Source organism: Scatophagus argus, chromosome 8 (genome assembly GCF_020382885.2).
Source record: "Scatophagus argus isolate fScaArg1 chromosome 8, fScaArg1.pri, whole genome shotgun sequence".
Taxonomy (NCBI): domain Eukaryota; kingdom Metazoa; phylum Chordata; class Actinopteri; family Scatophagidae; genus Scatophagus; species Scatophagus argus.
The window spans coordinates 2,546,774-2,568,875 of NC_058500.1; the positions used below are offsets into that span (position 1 = coordinate 2,546,774).

The 22,102-nt window shown below is 42.6% G+C and overlaps 1 protein-coding gene across 1 annotated transcript; it reads left to right on the forward strand.

Moving 5' to 3' along the window:
• Window positions 1–13,983: 13,983 nt before the first annotated feature.
• Window positions 13,984–17,787, forward strand: LOC124063360 (Ig-like V-type domain-containing protein FAM187A). The gene is made up of 5 exons (XM_046396947.1): window positions 13,984–14,312; window positions 15,031–15,308; window positions 16,098–16,460; window positions 16,994–17,232; window positions 17,560–17,787. The coding sequence occupies exons 1-5, from the start codon at window positions 14,103–14,105 to the stop codon at window positions 17,784–17,786; spliced, it is 1,317 nt and encodes a 438-aa protein (XP_046252903.1). The 5' UTR covers window positions 13,984–14,102; the 3' UTR covers window position 17,787.
• Window positions 17,788–22,102: the final 4,315 nt, after the last annotated feature.

The window sequence follows — 22,102 nt, forward strand, 5'->3', positions numbered from 1 at the left end:
ATGAGATCTCATTCTAAACACTTTGCAGCTCTAACAGTTTCCACTCTTCTGTGAAGGCTTTCCACAACATGTTGGAGTGTTTCTGTGGGAATTTGTGCCCATTCATGCAGTAGAACATTTGTGAGGTCACACACTGATGTTGGACCAAAAGGCCTGGCTCACAATCTCCGTTCCAGTTCATCCCAAAGGTGTTGGATGGGGTTGAGGTCAGGGCTCTGTGTGGGCCAGTCAAGTTCTTCCACACCAAACTCATCCAACCATGTCTTTATGGAGCTTTGCTTTGTGCACTGGGGCACAGTCATGCTGGAATAGAAAAGGGCCTTCAACAAACTGTTGCCACAAAGTTGGAAGCATAGCATTGTCCAAAATGTCTTGGTATGCTGAAGCATTAAGATTTCCCTTCACTGGAAGTCAAGGGCCGAGCCCAGACAATGAGAAACAGCCTCATACCACACCTGAATTGATATGATAAAGACGTGTGTCCTGATACATTTGGTCTATATAGTGTATGCTGTTTTGGGAGACACTGGCAATCATTTGACGATAAGGACACATTGCTCTGGGCTCGGCAGGAAATTATTGTTTTGGAGGTCTACTGGGTATGGAATGAAGGAGCAAAACGTTGAACTGAGATATGACACAGGTTGTTCAATCTGCGCTCTCTCTTTGCCATCAGTTCTGGAAAATGTTTTTAAAACTTATCTGAGTGTGCCTGTCTGAGATCGTTTTATGAATACCGGTCGTCTTTTGTACAACCTGGCAGACTTTGTGTAGGAAAAATAACATCAGTGACATGGGCTTCAATGTGATTCACCTTTATGGAGCTATAACGCAGCTGTGAGGCTCATTGTGCTTAGCTGTCACCGTAACATTGAAAACGCAGTGATATTTTGTATTGCTGTTTGGTAGGTTCTGTTGTTTTGTTTTGTAGCACAAATGTACATGAAGAGCACTCTAAGAGGGCGAAATCCTTCTGTTCAACAAGGCAGAGTGAGCATAATTTTACTGTTTGTTAGCTCTGTATAAATATTCTGTTTGAATATTACACTTATGTAAAAGTATAAAACATGCTTCTGATCATCATCTAATGTCTGACCTCTTTCTCTTGTTATTCTTGGTGTATAAACTATTTCACACCACCCGTAACAGTACGTATTGTTACCTCCTGCATCCGACTGCAGGGAGATTCCTTTCATCAGTTTACATTTTACAGACCACATGAATGTCAAATGAAAATCCTAATCGAGGAAGAAAAAAACATACAATGTTGATGTTGTTGTTATTACTATTATTGCTATCTAAAGAGAAAAACAGTGGTGCATTAGTGTTTTTTGCTGTGCAGGAGACTGTCTGGTTGTATCTATGTATTACTTGTGGACTGCATTTTGCTCACTGCCCGAGTCATGAAATGAAACAGTTCTTAGGGCTCAAAAGTTAAAGAAATTTTACTCCAAAAAGAACTGTCACTGTCTTTTTCCCACCCACACAGTGTAGCTGTAATACAAAACTTCTTCTGTCATTATTTTCAGGTGACAGAGCTGTTTGTATCACATGACTCTGGTTGTAGCTACATTAACTTCTGCAGACGGCGGACTGAACTATCATGCTAGCTGGCTTGTTGTCAATGCATAGAGACTTTTTGCTGAAGCTTGAATTTTAAATTGTATATTTTTCTCTGCATATGAAATGAATAAATAAAGATGGCCATGTATGTCACACTGTTCTAGTGTTTTGACTGTCTGTTAGGTAGACCTTACATGGGATAAGTGGATCAGTCAGTTTATTCGTTATAAATCCCAATTCACAATCAGTGCACTCAATATTTATCTACAAGTGTGACCAAAAAATGATGATATGAGAATCTTCAAATATTACTTCTTCTCGATTAACAAAAATATTATACCATGGACCAGCTGCAGGGTCTTCATTTATTCCTTATAATTATAACCCACTAGGCAGTTCCAGTTGAACTGTCAGTTCACGGGTGTCAGGGACACCACAACATCAGAAGTAAATGATGTGAAAAACAATCCGAATATCATCACCGTAGCGTAGTCCTTCAGTTCCTCGTCCTCACCACTAGATGGCAACTGTGACACTCCATCTGAAAGTGAAAGTGTAGTTGAAAATCTGTGGGATTAGTGACTGGATAGGTGGATTGGTTGGGCAGCTAGATAGTGTTGTTGTTAAACATGCTGTCAAATTATATTTACTTCGCCACTGTTAGAACATGCTCAACTAGCCAAAATACCACCAACAAGGGCACAAGGGCCAGTTAGTGTGGTGTGTCGGGGTCCTACAGCACAAACTCATGAATAAGTGTGTTCGCACTTGCTGTCGTTCCATGATCAGCTAGCTCTTAGAGGAGGTGAGAAGATGGATGAATATAGTAAAAACAGTGAGTGTATTGATCCTTTGTTATGCAAAAACTTTGTAATTTAGAAAGAATACCCACTGCCAAGAAACCACTACACCATGGCTGTGGATTCTTCATTTTGTGCAGGTAAAACATAGTTCATGTAAAAAGTAATGGATTGAGACTTTTTCATAAACAATTTGACCTTTTCAAATAGTTTTTCAGAGTTGCTGGTAATGGGTTTTGAAGTAACTATGAGTGGAAAAAGGTTAAAGCAATTTCCCAATGTTACTCTTTCAGCACTGAAGGTCACTGGTTTTCAGCCTTCATTTCTGTTCTGGATTTGCTGCGCAGTGGCAGCTGAAGACAGCCTCTCCCTGTGTGAGGAGTGTCTCCTGCAGATTGTTTTTGAAAAGATCATTGGCAGACTTTCAGGGGGAAGACCTGGAGAGATGGCATTCATCCAGTTTTGGATGGAGCAGCAAGTTTATTAATTGTCTAAAGCCATGACAAGCTGTAATTTACTTCCAATGTAAATACATCTGCATCAGTGTTAGACAACCTGAGCAACTGCGACAGTTTGCAAAGCAAGAAAGCCATAAGGGGGGTGGAGTGGCAGGACCTTCACCCTGACACTGGAGATCACATCCTGAATGAAAGGAAGTGTACTTCACAGAAGTGTTATCGGCCGCAGAAGGGAAAAAGTACCGTGCAGGTCAGGATGAGAGGCACACGGGCGAATGGCAGCGTGTTGGGTGACGCACTTCGGCCATCACACAAACAATTAAATCTCAGGATAAAGTGCAAAGAATCACTTGCCAAATATACTAACTAAATACACACTGATGTACAACCTGTGGAAATGTGGGTCATATGTAAGGTATGTCATGACAATCAGAGTGGGATATAATACCAATATATGTGTCCGTCTCTAATTATGTCTCCCCTCCTCCCCTTTCATTACATAACAGCTCTGTCCCTTTGTAGCTTCTCTTTAACTTTCAGCAGAAGTTTTCACACTTCCCCCACTCCCAAACCTGCCTACACAACTTTGCATATTTCTCTCATCTGCTCCTCTCTCATTCTTCCATTTGTTTATTTCTTAAGATTTTTTTTTTCTTGTTTCCTCCTTCCCCTTTAAAAGCATTTTTCTCCTCTGCCATTTGCTACACACCATTTCTGTGCACTCCTGGCTCTCTAAAGCCCTCTTTTACTTCCCACTTTGCTTTTCATTTAGCTGCACCTGTCCATTTAGTAGAGGCTTTTACCCAAAGTGCCTGCTTTGAGCGTATGCTTTACTGATATGTTGTAACTCCTTTAAAAATAGATCACACGTATTCTTTCTTAACTTGCTCCTTCATTTAGGAGTAGGATTCTTTGTTTTTCTTTATACAGTTATTTTAACACTCCATGATGTTTGCAATGGGATCCATGTGGCCAGTTCTATGAGTGCAGACCATTTCTTACCGAAAAGAAGTACAAGGACTCATGGGAGAGCTTTGGGATCTAATGCCTCTTATCAGCAGGATGACATTGTTTGTGCCTTCCAGAACCGTTACAAATTACTGTTGAAAATTTGTGTTATGATGTGACAACACTTTGGTTGAGGTTTGGTTGGATCTTGGCACAAAAATGATTTGGTAAAGTTTGGGGAAAGACTGCGGTCGATGAAGTCTAGAGGCCAAGATTCAGCCCACGTTGGACAAGCATTAAGAGCACACTCCTATATCCTGTCCGGTCTGTCTGAATGCGGCACTAGTGGACCACTTGTGTGCAGAAAACAAGGTGAACATGCTGAACTGAAGAACACAAAACCCTGACAGTCATTATACTGTTCAGGCTAAAGTGTTAGCAAACAACTGTCTATTTACACATCCAGAGGACACTGAGCTGTGCTATGTTATCATGCCATTGAAATAATGGTTGTGTCTACCTGATGAACCCGTCCAATATTTACACTCCTTTTAGCTCCATTTTGGTACCCACCAACTCTTGAGGGAAACATGAGACTTTTCAGCTGCCAGATGCTCCACTCTGTTCACCACCCGACTTTGTCTGCCATTTGGTGCTGGGCAGGTCGCGTACGGTGGGTTTTATCAGAGCTTATCTGACCGAAACAGCTGCCTGCTGCTGCTGCTGGCAGTGACAGCAGAGAGGGAAACTGAACCATTCAGTAAATGTGCGGTGAATTTAAAACAATAAGCTGAGAGAAGATCAAATATTTTTAAGTAGCAGTGAAGTACACTCAGAGCATGTTCACTGATATACCACGTACACTCACAGAGTCTGTGGCTCCCGTTATTATTCCACACACACACACACACACACACACACACACACACACACACACACACACACACACACACATGCTGGAGCTCTCCCCAGAGGGCCAATGTGACCGTTACACTCATAAATCTCTCCCCCATCTGCTGATATGACGCAAAGACAAAATTTCCATAGTAACATCTTGACATTTGACCTCTACAGGAGGTCATGAACTCTCAAATTATTTTCTTTGACTGATGAGCATAAGGGAATGTTGCCAAATCGATCTGCGCTGATTTGTATTCATGCTGTGGGATTCACTGCTACAGTAGTCTGGCTGATCTTTGACCTGTTAGGTCGCAAGTGAACTAAAACTGAAAAAAGAAAACAGTGCAAAACATGGTGGCTTTAAACCTTCACACTTCGCAGCAAAGTATGAATTAGCTGTGAGAGTTTAAACTATGTGGGAAATTTTTTGGCGTGAATGCAGATCAAAACTTTTTTTCCATAGATATCTCGTTGATATCGTCTTTGCGATGATGATTGTGCAGCTGAAATCTGACACTGACACCATTTTTCAGTGAGAGTAACAGCACTGAACTCACACACCTTGTCAGACATTGTTTGATGGAGCTCGCACAGTGTGACGTGCTATCTCACAGTCTCTAGAGTCCGGAGTGTTTCTGCAGTGAACGTGGAGCACAAAGAGGTCGTGTAAACTGTGAAAAGTCAGCTCGGATGAGCAGATCCGTCAGAACTTCAGGCCAGTTTTCCTGTCACAGTTAAATTAGACCTCAGCTTCCCCCTTTTTGAAAGATCGCATGCAATCGATTTACCAGCCTGGTACCAACATAACACTTTATTCATCGATGAATGACTCAAGTTTACCACAGAAACTGATGCATTTTGATAACCGACATCGAACCGGGTTGTTCACAGGCAGAAGCAGTGCTTCTCTGTTCTCCACTGTGATGTATTAGATCAGAGTCCTCTTTGTGATACTGTCACTGCAGCACAGCAGGAGGCTCGCGCTGTGAGCACAGCCTAAGTGGGACAGCACTATGTACCATCAAGGAAAAGTGTGCCCACTGTGACTGTATGACAGGCCGGCTTTACCTGCAGCGTGTCTGCATGACAGTTTCGCCTCAATAGGAGAGGTTATTATATTTGCTTTGAAAGTCCTTGTGCTTGTTGGTTTGCAAAGAGCAAACACAGAAGGGTTGTGCATGTAATTCTGCCTACGATGTCACATGATCGCTCTGTTTGAGAACAATAATGGGAACGCTCAGTTGACGCCATGAGGCAATTACAGCAATACAATTACACTGAAATCATTTCCAGGCACTGGAGGATGAGGTGGGGGGGGCACATTCATTGAACCCTGCACACACACACACACGCACACACACACAATTGTCATCACACAAACAGACCTTTACATTTAAGTAGCAGGCAAAACACATAACACACATTTGCATACACGATGCAAACCCACGTGTGTGTTCACGCAAACATAAATATGTCCTCATAGGTATTAGTTACTAATTGGCGAACATGCAATTAACAGGTCTAAAAATAGAAGCAGCTATGACTAATTAAGAATAATTAGTGGCAAAGTGGAGAAGAGAAGATTAACGATGAAAGACAGAATGGGAGGAGGCAGAAGCAGAGAGAGAGACAGAATTATTCCTTTAATGGTTTGCTTTCCTGTTTTCTGTCCTGTGTTTTACTAAACAGTGTTGGTCCAAGGAAATGTGTTGTATCGTCACATTAACACAACAGCCTCGAGCTGAACAGCCAAAGCAAACGGCAGACAAACAGCACAAACGGAAACTTGATTGTCTCCATTAAAACTGTAATGTGCTGCATTCAACAACTTTTGCAACTTCAAAACGGATGAATCAACAAGAACATTGTATTCCTGGAGTCATTGGCCAGGTGTGTGGAGGTGAGAAAGCTGGCAGGACTCTTCCATCAGTTTTCGTGTGTAGAAATGGTACAAGACTCTCCGTCTTATTTGTTTTGCTGTCTCTCAGTCTGTTTGTTTTCTGGAAGCATCTATTACAAAGATCCTCCAGACACCTCTGATCATATCTCTGTTTATTTAATTGTGGTCTGAATGGAGCACAAGGACGCCATAGTGTGGTCTGAGGACTCTAAACTGACACAAAGTATCAGCAGTTTCTGTCAAAATATTTACATTTTTTGCAAAATGTGTACAGGCTTTATAAATCATAAGCCTTGGATTAGCAAACCCCTGAAACAGCTGCTGACTTGGAAGAAACTATCAGGCAGAGAGCACTAAAAAGAGGCGCGCTAACAGGCTAAACTGTAGATAAACTGCAGAAGGAACGGAGAAACGGCAGCTCATGTGCAGCTTGTGAAGGCATGAAGGCATGTGAGATGCACACTGATGACGACACGGTGTGTAAATCTTTCACTTTTCCTGGTCCTCACAAAGTGCTGTGTTCAACAACTTAATGTCAGCATTTCAAACCATGGAAGAGCTGAAGGCACCCAGACTTATCATTGGCCAGCGGCTCTTACGCACATGGATCGTTGGCAAACAGAGAACAGATGAGAGCTAATATTTCTCTGTCCAGCATGTGTCTTCTGTCTTCCACAGGGTCTCCTCAGCACTGCAACCTTTTCCTGCTTTTTCTCCTCATATATGTGATGTGAACGCAGCCCTTGGCCTGACTCCTCCTCCTCCACCAGGTGATATGAGACACCTGTTCATGCTCGTGTCTGCTGGCACCTGTCTGTGGCTCAGTGTTCGTCCTGTTTTCATTCCATGTGTTTTCCACTAAACAGTTTTGTTTGGATTTTCTCTTTCGTTTTTGTTGTTTTACATGTGTTGAACCAACTGGGTTGATATTTGTAAGTCTTTTTGTGTGTGTGTTAGTTTTCTTCTCTTGGTGAAAGAAGAATTGCCCCTGAGGGACGTTGATATTAGCAGATACTCTCTGAAAGTGTGAACCCTCATCTGCCACATCTTTGCCTCTAAGCTTCCCCGCTTAGTTTCCTACCACCACAAGCCAACCTGTGGAAAACGGATGCATGGCGACATTTTTTGGCGGCTTATAACAACACTAAACACACACTCGACATCCCTCTGTTCCACCCACACAGAATTGCATCATTTTGTTCTTTTGAGAGTCCTCTTTAGCCACCTTTCAGGACACTCCCTGCTCGGCGTCTCTGTCTCGTGGGCTCACTTTGTTCTCTGACCTTTGCTGCAGTGTTTGAATGCTGCTGATTGTGGTTTGAGCAGCATCCAGGTGGACCCATTCACATGGTTACGCGAACATTTCTTCTTATGCTGTTGGGAATATGTCAAATAAATGGCTCTGGAGAAAAAGTCAGAACATTTCAGACACTAAAGACTTCTTCTTGATTTGTTGGTTAGCTGCACAGGTAATACTAATCATTGTTATTTGATTTCTATATTAACTGTAATAGTGAAAGTCAAAGATAATTTAAAAACATCATTATGTGCATTTTGGCTGCCCGAATTATAAAAATATTGCAGTTATGACACAAATCCATTAAAGATTATAAATAAAGTAAGCTCAGTGTGTATTTTTAGCGTATTGCCTCTTTACCGACATCATGGAGGCAGAATACTAAAACAAATAATCTTACATTAACCTGCCTTTTCGTTTTCTCTTATTTGCACCTTTCATTGCAGTGAGCCGTTTTTTCTCACAGATGTTCTCGGAATGCTTAATCAATATCTAATCAATATCTTATCAAGCAGGCGTGATTTAACAGATACATTTGATGAGGGATAAGAGGATTATGGATATTTAAAAATTAAAATAGCAGACTTTATTTTTCTCAATGTTTTATGTGGGGGCAGAGGTCTGAGTTTACAACACATTATTATTAACATAAATCAACTTAATGAAACCTCGCTGTGTACTGAGGGGTGGGGACAAAGTGTCCATATTCCCTCCACCACCACATTACTGTTTTCTATTAAGTCGTACCATTCGGGACTCCATCAAATCCAACGGCCACAGAATCTGGTAATGACCTCATATAGAGGCTTCATCCTCAGCCAGCTGATGATTTTTCCCAAAACGTATCAGCCCTCCATTAACGGAGCAGCTTCTGCAGAGGAGAAGAACAGGCTTTCATGATTAAACCACCGAGCTCTCTCTCTGCTCTGAATACAAATAAACAGACGGCCTCCCGCCTTTATTTGACCACGAAGGGTTTGCTGTCTGACGCCCTCGCAGTCAGGAGCAGCATAACCACAGTGTCCTCCCGTGTGTCCCTGCTGCACACATCCATTAGCGCTCCTGCTGAACGATTTCCCAGACACACTTTTCTATAATGGCTCAAACGTCGAACAAAAATGTGTTTTCCGTGGCACACAGTACGGACAAGCGGCCGTCATGGATGAAAGTACTAAACTGTGTGACCTCTTTGTGCCCCACAACGGCTGCAATGTTTGGCAATACGTCCAACGCAACAAAACAATGTTCTACTTTCAAGAAAATGACTTAAACTCTCATAGCGTTATAGTATGGACACTGTCTGTTGGTTTGCAAACTGTCAAAGGCAGAGAAGAAGAAGTCTGACATTTAAGTGTGTTTCTCATGGTTTTCTTAGACAAAAGGAAAAGTCTACAACTTTTAAGAGAGCAAATCTTATTAGAGCTGTAGTCTCATTACATGTCAGACTCAGATGTGCATGAACTTCTCTCCAAAGTACAAAAATTTGGTCTGTAAAAAAAATCCATATCATCCATGTCACCTCATTAAGATCACAGGGCAGCATAAGATTATAATCCTTCATCCTTCATCCCCACATGTCAAAGCAGTCGGTCCAAAAGAGTCACAGTCACAGTCAGGCTCTGGTGAACTGAGCTACAAACTTCACTGTCCTCAGTGAATGTAAAGTCCCCAGAGGAAAAGGCTCCACAGGACCAGCTGGGAAACGTTGAGTGTGTCACGAATGAATGTGTAACACCTCCTCCTCGTCCTCCTCCTCCTCCTTCAGCAGCTCCTCTTCACTGGCCTTTGATCGAAGCAGCTCGACTGCCAACTGCTCGAGCAGAGCGGCTCACCGGCCAAGAGTTTCTGCTAACAAACCATGCTAACATGACAGCAGCAGACTGGTTCAGTTCAGCAGTGTGGCGTCATTTCTCATGTCGCATTTTTACTTGATGTAAATTTTAATTCTTTAGAGTACAAACAAGTACAATCAAGAGTACAATCAGCAGAGGGTCATCACGCTGTCTCACTTGTTTCTCATTGGAGAAACTGAGTGTGTCTGTCACTTGTCTCTCAGTTGTGGATGCTCCCTAACGGTGCGTTCAGTGACATCCTGACCTGTGAACTCAGCTCGTCCCTGTCAACACAAGAGACAACCACTTTCAAGATGTCTGCGTTTTTAATGTGTGCTTGTTTTCAATAACTGTACGAAGAGAACCAAATCAGTATTAAAACTGATGGTGAGACTGACGTTCAGACCAAATCAACAATAATTCTCAAAAGATACGAATATTTCACAATGAGGACTTTTTGTCTCAGGCTGAACTGACATTCAGTTTAATTGTGAAAACCAATGGGGAGCAGGAGGAGAAGGAGCTGCTGGGAGAAGTTTGCATATTAGATGTCATTAGATTAAACTTTAACAGTAGTGGAAAAGTCAGTTATATAAACACGTCTGTAGGGTTCAGCAGTGCGACTTCAGTTTTTTAACATGTTTAGTCCGATGGGGACAGGCTGTGCCCACAGGAAGTTCAGAGGGAGAGAAATACAGAAGAGGAAAGAGGCAAACAAAGGCTGAAGGAGCGAAAACCATTTGACGCTTCAACGAATGCTATGATTTCATGGGTGATGTGAGAAGAAGGAAAAAGTTGGGCTGGAGAGGAGAAGATAGAAGAGAAGGAAGGATAAATGGAGGAAAAAGTTTCTTGTTCCAGAAAGCAAAAATGTTTTGTTTCGGGGCAACTGAAAGCAGCCAGACTGAACGCAGAGTTTAGAGTTCAGTGTAAACTGAATGTTCCCGGTTTTACTGCGTTTAAGTCAGGCAAACAGATTCAGCAATAATTCATTGTGTGCAGCAACACCAGACTGCCTGCATGCTGCTTTTTGCAGGTTTACACGGTGAGAAATGTGAAGTGAGCAGACTAATTCTTTCCTCTGACTGGTGGAATGAACAAAATGTCACTGTTGTAAAGGTAAATAAAGAGTTTGCCATCCTAGGAATTTCACATCTCGTGGCCATTTTTTTACCATGAAATTCATTTCTGCCTGTACTTTTGATTAAAATAGATTTTTATTAACATGTTAAAGCGCTGTTTGTGATTACGCCTGTGCTCTGGCATTTCTTTGTGTTCTACACTGGCAGACCTGTCATGTTTCCTCTACCACCACAAACCACAAGAATTTCAGCTTACGCACACTTTAAAAATATCTTCATTATAACGTGTTGCGTTAGTGATGGGTGTAATGAGAATTTGGTAAACATGTTAGTGGTTACTTGAAGATATATGTATATGAATGCAGAGGAAGAGGATGAATGAGTGAGCTGAATGAGATGTTTGGGGAGGAGGGAGGAAAAGGAGGAGGAGGCAGGGACAGAAGGTGAAAACCAAGAAGAGAAGGTTGTTTGGGAAAAGATCTGCAGCTAAATCGACTTGACTGGAGGACGACTGACTTAATGGATGTCATGGAGGAAAGGCAGTGATGAGAGGTGGTAAATGATGTTTACATTAAGGCCTCAGCTAATGGACAGGAAGAATAAAGAAAGCGATGGAGGAGCAAAACAAGGGGAAGCAGAGAGAGTTTTAAAAAAGATGATGTTTGGAAGAAAAAGCTCAACAGTGACACGTCTTCTGTATCTCCTAGTGTGTGTGTGTGTGTGGGGGGGGGGGGGTTTAGGTTTATCTTAAAGGAACAGTTCACCTAAAAAGAAAAAGAAAATTCAGTCATGATCCTTTTCACCCCCATGCTGATGGAAAGTTGAGTGAAGCTTCACAGTAAAACAGAGCTGCAGCACTAAGGGATCAAAAACCAGCCTAAAAAAAAAGAAAAAGAAAAATAAGAAAAAATAAAATTAAACGGCTCCTTGTAGCTCGTCTGGCTGAAATCCTCAACTACAGCAGGTAAGTGAAGGCAACAGAAAATGTTGATGTCAAAATGTTCCGGAAGAAAAAGATTTTTTTTTTTTCCAAAGTAAGTAGGAGACATAATGATCGACTTGTTTCAAAAGCACCATAAAATAAAAATGTCACACATATTAATTTTGTCAATCAGTTTTTTCTTCAGAAAATCGTAACATTTCAAATGTAACAAAAGTTTATTTCAAGTAAACGTGTTTGCATCCTGACATTTAGAAAAGTTTTCAAGATAAAGCAGCTTTTGAAAATATGAGATGACTTAAATATGTGACATTTCTGAGCTTTGTTTTTTTAGTTGTAGTTTAATGATTTCCTCCTGATTACAGACATACAGCATGTGTGAATTGGCAAAAGAGCGTCTCTTTACCTAAAATTGTATTTTTCTGTAACTGTCTGTGTCTGCATGCAGTGTCAGTGTTCAGTGTTACCTGCCGTGTATGGTGTCTTTTTTTGCCTCCTTATGTTACTTTTTCTATTAAAGGGGCAGTTCACCCACAAGTCAAAAATATATGTTTCTTATGTGGGGGTTTACATTAAACTCGTTTTCTTACTGCATCACCACACATGGACGAGAGACTCGGCACGTAAACATTAATGCTGTGCTTCTCGACTGTAAAGCTGTAATGTTGTTAGCTTGCTTAGCTTCCTTAGCAGTGCTCTCATCCGTGAGCAGATGCACCATTCTTCCTGATGATATGGAAAGAAAGTAATTCCTCGATGAAACTACCCACAACAAGGTCTGTGGTCATCTCGAGTAACCATCTCCACCACATTTTCAAAACCCTGCATCTCGCACCGAAACAGTCGAGATGGATAAACAGCACTATAGGTAAGAGGAACAACACTGTGTTTCTGGTTTTGGGGTGAACTGTCCCTTTAAAATCAAGCCTCTGTTGTCAGCGTTGGGTGAACATCAGGTCTGCCAGTGAGACAGCTTCATGTGTTGTTGTGTGACAATTTGTCAGTTAAAAATAATAGAAAATAAAAACGTGTGACTGCCAAATGGAGCATCTGCTTGTCAGGAGCAGACCAGATCTAACTCAGGCCTCGTAATGTCCCTGGTTTTTGTTTTCTAAACTGAATTTGTAGTGTTTTGAAAATGAACTAAATTGCATTTTGCTGATAGAAAGCAGGGATGTGTCATCTGAAGTGTTTACCCCCCTGAACACACAGTTAGTCATCCTGCTGCCCTGACACCTTCTGTATTGTTCTGAAAACCCTAAAACTACTGTACCCAATGTTTACACACACACGCGCGCACACACACACACAGTGAAGTCATCTTTCAGCACATGCCTTCAGCCAAAGCTGCCAGTTTACATCAGATGAGTCTTGTTCGTGTCTGCAGGCGGTGAAGGTGGTCAGCAGCAGCAGCGTGTTGCGTTCAGTCATCGCACTGGAGGCCTGATGAAACGCAGACCTGCAGCTCAGCAGGGAGCCGCATCATTGCACTCATTTATTTCTGCTTTATAATATGACAGCCGGCGGCAGCATTGTGAAGATGTGTAGGATGAATTAAGTGTACAAAGCATCGCTCACCTCACAGCCACAAACTCTGAGCTTTGGATTATGATGTGTTTGTAGCTGTGCGGAGAGGAGACGGCTGTCACTGCTGGTCTTCTGCTGTGCGAGGTGCACTGAAGAGGCAAAGGGCATCAGAAGAGTGTTGTTTCTGTGTGTTAATGGGCACAAAAACAATAACGTAAGCCAAGTAAAGAAGCCCTTTCTTTGTCGTTTTCTTCACATCCGTGCATCAAACTGTTGACAGGTAATGTTTGAAACCAGCAAAAAAACTAGCCCAACAGAACTGATTGGTTATGTCTCAGCAACGAGACAGGAGTCTACAGCCATGCAGCTCTGCGAGGTTGTGGTTGGCACTGTACTGTGTGTCGTGAAAATGTGCTTATCTGGGTAGGTTTAGGCACAAAAATCACTTGGTTACGATTAGAAAATGATTTTTTTTTTATCATTTTTGGCCTTAAAATACCTGGTTTTGTCACCACAAACACAGCTGGAAAATCGCCTGATGTTTCCTACAAATTATCTGCTTTCAGTGCCACAGAAATGTCCTGGTGGTCTCTACAGTGACTCAGTTGGTTGAAGTGGTCACGAACAGCTGTCCAGGTGACACAACACCATCAACCCCCCCCCCCCCCCCCCCCCCCACCTCAAGAAAGATGTTTGCGTTGACGACAGAGCATGAGTCCTCGGGTTACATCAAACCTGTTGTGTTTTGAAATTTTCTTCATTCTTCAGGTGTGCCATAAGACTTGCTCTGACGTGACAAACAGTTTACTGAAGTTGTAACTTTAGCAGGACCTTCGTTATCCTCAGAGAAGCTCGATGCCTCCTCCATCCTCTTCTCCCCTCCTCCTCCTCCTCCTCTTTATCCTCTTCATCGTCCTGTGCCCTGAGGTGTGGAGCTATGAGGCTCCTGAGGACAAGCAGGATGTGTTTGCTAGAAGAGCCTGTCCTGCCTTCCTGACCTTCACCAATGCTGCCTACCTGTCTGGAGTCACTGTGGAGCTGCCTTGCCACTGCAAACCACAACAGGTAACAGGAGCAACCATAAACACTTTTACAACACTGGGAGAATAAGAGATTGCAGACTGAGTACACCAAGATACAATGAAGAAGACATGAGCCCTTGTTCCTGGCTTAACTGGAATTTGGTAACCTGTAGAATAAATATTGTACGTAAAGGATATTATTACAATCAATCAATGAATTATGATTTTACTTTAATTTGACTTAGGTGGTGTGGAAAACATCTGGTAGATTAAACCGTGTTCTGAAATACTACACTGGCCCAAGGTAGTTCGGGTTTTCTTGACATCAGCCTTTTACCAAAAGCCACAAAGAGGGGATGTGATCTCTACACGTTGATGCACAGTCAAGCGAGACCGTGCTATGAGACACAAATATTTGTGTGTTGTAGAATTATTGACAGTGCAAGAAAACACTGCCTCTCCTCTCTTTGTACAACACCAGCTGTGCAAATGGGTTATCATCAAGCCGCTCTGCAATCCACAGCCTCCAGTCAGCATCTGTACAAGAAAGCAGAAAAAGTAGAAGAGTTAATCAGTTAAATGGATGCTGTGTAAAACCACTAATGAGAGAATCTCTTCTGCATTTTGTCTCTGAGGCAGAATGAGAGACTTTAATCTCAGCATCTACAAAAGTAATTTGAGTCTGTGGTATTGATCAACTGAACAACATTAATGACCATTAACAGATGTATTTCGGTCATTAAGTTCCCTGTGTGTTTCAGGTCCACTCAGTCGTGTGGTTCTTCAGGAAACATCTGGACGGCTCCAAGGAGACCAGAGCCCTGACTGATCACCATGGCAACAAGCTGGTGGACCCCAGGCATGTTCCTCACAGCGGGACCCTACAGAGCCGATTCTCCATCCGTCTCTTCAGCCTGCTGATCTTCAGGGCTGGTCCTGACGACTCAGGCATCTATATCTGTGGCTCCGCTGACAAAGACTTCTTCTATGGTTACGACCTGGATATCCAGGAGGCACGCACAGTCAGCTTCGTTCAGAGGTGATGAGAAAGATGAGAAGTCAGTGACTGTGACATTACAGCTGACACTGACGATGATTAATGTGCCTATTTTCCCACACTGCTGTCCAGTGAACATGTATCAACACCCAAAATTAATTCTGTGTGGACATCCTTAGCATGTATCTGCAAGCATTATGAAGACATCCCATCCTCACACCAGTCATGTTCAATATCTGATTATGTTTGCTGTTAAAAGGTGCACATCTTACCTCCCACATGAGCATTCTGTTGGGTGAAAGCTGTAGATAAGACAGGCTTATCAACTTTCCCATCAACATATAACTAAAATGGAAGAAATCTGTCTGTCTCGCTTTATATCCTTTGATTTTTCTTGACAACAGTTCATTCTGCCAACTTCATACTTGGTGGGTGTATTGCTGAGGACAACACAAAGTGCATTGACAAGGGTGCAGTAGTTTGAATGAGCGGTTCTTTAAAAACATAAAAAGATAAACGCTCTGTATGCATGAGTCCAAGAGAGAGTTGGTGTTATGTTACACTGAGGGCCACACAGAGAAAGTGTTAGGGTTTACTGTGTCTGTGTCTGTGCTTGTGGTACCTACCTGTTACATTTTACTGCTGTAGATGTTTAAGGGTGAGCTTGCCTTCTACTCCAGGGTCTCCAACCAGTTGGAGGTGCCTGGAAGAGCTGCCTCAGCTGACTTATTTCTACCTAAAACAGCAGCACCTTTTGTTTTATTTTTATTGAGAGACCTGAAGTGGCCGAAACTTTACTCTCTGACTCATATTGTGATTTGATTCTCCTAGGCTCAATCCAGAAACTACAGGAAAGAAAATGAAAGAAAGGAAAGGACTCGGCTCTGTTCAGCCGTTGTATCAGGTGTTCATCGGTTTCCGACCCTGGTCAGTCTGTGATCGCTGTGGAGTAGCGGGAGAGCAGGTTCGTGTCGGGCTCTGCTACATGCACTCCCACCTCCTTCATGTACGCTACAGACGGGCCAATCAGACAGTCACGTCATGCGGCTCAGGTGCGGTGCCCAGGACTTTCACACAGCGGAAGCAAGACAGACTTGGAGCCAAGCTCGAAGTCACGAGCTGTCAAGTGCCCTGTCCAACTCAAGCTCCTCGATCCTCCAAAATCCTTGCTCTGATGACATTTCTTGGTTACAAGTAAGTGTTTTGATAAGTATGAGGAGGTTTACTCATCTACTGGTGAGACAGGTGACAGGTAAACAGACAGGTGGGTCGACTGTGGCCATGGCGGTAGAGTTGATTATCCAAGTCATTCGACAAACGCTTCCATCCATGGTAGCTCCCTGCTATCGGCAAATTGTAAAGCATTTTGGATGAAACGATCCTCTGGGAACCATGAATACCCACTAACCCTCATTTTCAAGATACATTAACATTAACGGAGAGGAGGAGGATGTTTGAAAAGAAATTTGATTCACCTCATTACCTGACTGTAGACAGTAATGTCAAAGTTACTGCAAGAAGGTTCCAAATCTGATTCATTCCAGTTTTTACACAGTATTCTACCCTAAGACGGTTTCAACTATCCGTCAATATTTTCTTTAGAAAATTATTAATATTGACAAGATATCATCCTATTGCACTCACACCATCATTACAGTTTGCAGTAGTAGTGTAACTGTTAAAGACAAATGTAAAGCCTGTAATGAATCTCCTGTTGTGTGTTGTAGTTCTGCCTCCCTGCCAGCAGAGGTACCAGTGTTTTACCTAAACCACCCCACAGACCATGTCCTGACCCTGGGCTGTCCCGAAGCCCGACCCAACATGGCTGTGGCCTGGGACAGAGGATCTGAACCCATATACCGATGGGAACACTCGGCAGGTCGTAGCCTCAGCACCACGGCACCCAGGCTGCTGATTGACGCCGGACACCACCTGGTGTTTAACCCTGCGAAAACCCAGGACTCAGGTACCGCCTACTCTTTACAGTAATGGAACTGAACTCGTGTCTATCAGCCAGGACAAACCCTATGAAAACTTTGTATTATTGCATTAGTCTCCCAACTCATTATCTTTATGTCATAATGTTGCTGGCCTTTGATGTATCAGTTCAGGTCAGCATAAACTACTTGTGATGTGATGTGTTGGTTGTATAGTTTGTGTCACCCTGAAACCCATTTCCCGTTTTGATTGCCAGTTTGTCTTGTTTGCCAATATTTTTAAATTGTGTGCATGTGTGTGTATGATTCCAAATTGTGTCATTAAAATTGCTTAAATTATCCCATTTCCTAATTAGGTGTCTACTACTGCTGGCTGCAGGGTCACCAGGCCGCCGAGATACGTCTGCTGGTCTACGCCCATCTTGGGCGGGGGCAGTCAGTGACATCACATCCTGATTTCCCAAAGGCTGTTAAAACCATGCTGACATCTTATGCTGTCATGACAGCTGTGTTTTGCCTTCTGATGTTCGGCAGAGCTGGAGTCAGACACCTCAGAGACACCAGAGAAACACACGTGGATTAAACCAAATCAGCCTAAACTCAGAGCAGCATGTTGGTTTGTGTTGTGAGTTGATGCTGAAAGTTGGTGTTGGTTCCATTACGGCCTGCCTCAAACAGGCTGGACGCACTGCTAGAGACAAGATGCTAAAAGGAAAGAGCTCATTCAACTTCTTCAACACGAGGCCGATGCTCAGTGTGGATTATACTCAGATAATACCATCCACTTTTCTGGTTTATATGAAAACGTCACCCGCACAAGCATCCAACTAGTCTCTATGCTTTTTCATAGAGATGTGTAGAAAATATGCTTGACAGTACAAGAAACTTGTTTTGCACAAAATGTTACTAGTGAAAATGTCAGTACATTTACTCCCACATCAGCAAATTCAACTTTTTCAAATTTCTAGGAGAGGGATTCATGAACAGCAAAGGGAAATAAGGTGTGAAGCGTCGGTAAAGACATAAACAGGATTCACTGTGTATAGCAAACCAAGCAGGCCTACTGGGTTAAACACAAGGTTCTGAGTACAAATCCTAGTGGCCAGTCAACAGAGTGCATCTTAATTAAGCACTAAAAAGCGCTGTACTGTACATATTGTGTACATACACTGCACTGTATCTGTTCCATGCGAACATGCTTAAATTTAAATGCTAGCAAGCGCCTGAATGCTGTATCACTGACATCAGAGCACAGCTGAGCTTAGCCTGATAATCAGACTGTGATGCCATTAGCTTTTCACTTATACGTCCCCTCTAGCATCAGGGTCGCGTTAGCAGCTGCTTTGCTCTAACGGATCAAGATCCATCTCGTTGTTTTCAGCCTATACAGGAGCTGTGGCAACTGAGCCCGATAAACTGAGAATCTAAGATTTACAAATGCCAAATCTAGCACTAATTAAACTGTAGAACCACTAATGGTCAGATGAATGCTGCAAAGCAGATTTTTCAACCTTAAAATCGTGGATCTTGTTTGATGTCAGGAAGCACATGATTATCTGCGCTCATTGAGCTCCTGCAGTGTTTTGAATGTGCATTTCTTTCACTGGATATTTGTGAGTGCCAGTGACGTCTGTGTTTGTGTGTGAGTAAACAGCCAAGTGTTTGTACCTGATGCATCTTCTGCACCCGAGTGTGAAGTGCTCTCAGCCTCTCCTGATAAGAGCTGAGGGACCGAGGGATCCGACGAAGCAAAGAAAAGCCTTCTGAGAGAGAACACACCGATAATGACACAGATAATGATCAAAGTGGGAGAGGAGATGGGATAAAAATTTAAGCTTGAGTGGTTGATAAAAAATAAGAAATGGCAGGAGATTATTTGAATGATGAGATATTAATTTCTATCCAATGATTTTTGCGCAGATTAGTTCAGCTCCAAATATGGACAGAAATCAGTCCTTTGTATTCATGCAGGTTTTTTTAAAATTGTTTTTCATATTATCATTGTTCAAATTGCCACAGAAATTTATTAACTTTCATTTGTTACTTTCTTTATCTATATTTCTCTTTCACATATATGTAGAGAGAAAAATGCATGTTGACAAATACTGATATATTTTGTTGTTGCAATTCTGGCGGCACGGTGGTGCAGTGGTTAGCACTGTCGCCTCATAGCAAGAGGGTTCCAGGTTCGAATCCCGGTCTGGGCCCTTCTGTGTGGAGTTTGCATGTTCTCCCTGTGCCTGCGTGGGTTTTCTCCGGGTTTTCCGGCTTCCTCCCACAATACCAAAAACATGCACATTAGGTTAACTGGCTACTCTAAATTGCCCCTAGGTGTGAGTGTGAGAGTGTGTGGTTGTCTGTCTTTGTGTGTTGGCCCTGCGATTGACTGGTGACCAGTCCAGGGTGAACCCCGCCTCTCGCCCGTAGTCAGCTGGGATAGGCTCCAGCTCCCCCGCGACCCTGACGGATAAGCGGTATAGAAAATGGATGGATGGATGTTGCAATTCTTAATTAGGGACGGCTAAAATAGAATCCAAGGTGTTAGCATATTCTTTTTTCTCATGCTGTTAAGCCCCTGCAGCTCAGTGTGCTTGTAATGGCTTGTCACGCCTGGACTCTTGTAGCACCTGCAGGTGTTGAAGTGTCTCTTGAAAAGCTCGGTGCTGCAATCAGCAGAGAGACGGAGCAGAGTCAGAGGAGGTATCTGGATTGTCACTGCTGCACAGAGGGGACCTCAGATGTGTCCTCATTAAGACGTCTCTCCAAACTGAGAGGCAGAGGGATGAACAACACAGAGACACTTGTTCCTCAACAGCTGTGGCCTCCTCTTCACTCCCTCTCATCTCGTCTTTCTTGTCTTTTTTAAATCCTACTTTCCCCTCTCCTTCATTTTGCCTCAGCAGCTCGGAATCAGCTTCTAAAAAACAGGCTGAGGCTTCACTGACAAACCAAGATTCCTCCTCCTCCATCAGGTTCTCACGTGCTGCTTTTGTTTATTCATGGAGCTCAAACGAGTTTACACCAAATACACCAGGCAGCGACGTCTTCATTCAGCTGTAAATGGTTTTTGGTTTATGATATTCTTTATTTCATGCTTTGTCTGTTTGCTCTTTTATTCTTTCTGCTTGTTTTTGTCTTTCTCTTCTCTTTCTCTCTTTCACTTAGCTGCTAAAACTGTTGATCTGTTGGTCAGTAGCTGTGATTTGCTGGGTTGCCAATTGTCACACACATCTTTGTTTAAATATATTTTTAAATAGTTTGTTTGTGACTTTGAAATTTTAATTTGGGAGCAGAACCAAAGTGATTTTAGAGCATGAAGTCGTCATTTTTAGAAAAATACATTGATGCATTGATGATTGAAAAACCCAAAGTAACGTGAAATTCAGTCCAATTCAACACGGTTCTTCTCCCTTGTGGGTGTTTGAGTGACCCTCAGTCAATTATTATTACAATTTCTGTTCCACTGGGAACCCTGACACTGAAGCTATTCGCAACAATCCAATTTGATTTGACTTTTATCTCCTTCTAAACCTGAATAGGCCTTTGAGGAGCAGATTAACACTTTTGGCAGAAACTGAAGAAACTGTCTCCTCCTGATAGCTCCTACTTTTCTTTTTCTTTTTTTAAGTTTTTCTTCTCTTCCCGCCTTTGATTCTGTCCCTAGTTGTCTTTCATTCTGCCCATTAATCCTCCTCACCACTCTTCCTCAGGGGTATGAACCCCGGTGCTTTTCACTGTAGACTTATAATCAGTCGAGGACTGATTTACAGCTGGGGAAGGGGAAGAGGAAGACGAGCAGGTCTGAGAAACAATTTTCACACAAGGTGTGGAAGTGGTGTCACAAAGCATTCACCAGGCCAGGTAAGATGGGGGGGGTGTGGAGATAGAGAACTGGATCTGAGGAGCAGATATATTCCACACAAGTCTGAACAACAGTTCACCACAGCTGTGGGATATGACGAAATCCTATCCAATTTCACTGCAGTCTGGTGTGTAGATGTTGAGATACACACCTTCCCCACCTGCTCAGGAACAGCTTGAAGAACCTGCTGATCTTTGTGGAGAACTGCAAGCCGAGCTGAGAGGTTATTTGTTCGTATCAGGACTATGTAGCAAATTCAATTTCCTGCTGCTGAGGGGGTTCAAATGGGTTACCATTTCAATATCAATCAAAGGCACATGTTGCAAAAAGCAGATGCAAAACATGTTTAACACGCTTTTGGATGACCTTACGTGTTCATCTATGTCTTATATATAAAAGGGTTTTTTAAACGTAAGACTATTTAAAAAAAAAAAAAATCACATGCAGAATCTCTTCCACCTTAAATATCCACAAGCTTCAACTGATTTAATTTCACCTCTGAGCTGAAGAAGGTTTCACTTCACAGACTTCATGACCTTCCTCTCTACTCTTATTGTGAAGTACAGCCATCCTGCTGTCGTGCAGCCTCTCTTCTCTTGCTGTACTTCCCTGTCTGTTAGGCAGCTCACGCTGCAGAACTGGTTTATATGTACCGCTACTTTGCCCGGGGATGTTTTCTCATTTTTATGGAGCTGCTGCACAGGTGCTGTGCAGTTATTTGCAGTACTTTCTGTTCAGTCAAACTTGGAAAGTGAATTCTGAAGAGTTCTACTTTTGAGAATGCGTGATAGGAATTTATTAGGCAAAGTGTGCATGTGTCTTCCATCTACAAGAGAATTTGAAATAAATTTCATTAATAAGCTAACATCCATGCTGTTTTATCAAGGAAAGATACATTTGATGAGTCTTGGTTTGAAGAAATTTCACTTAAAGTTCCTTGCTTGGACTCATCTGAGGATGTACCGTCTTGCCAATCACGTTTTTCTGGAGAGAATCTCTAGCTGCAGTCGATGAATGGAGAGCAGGTGACCTTCGGA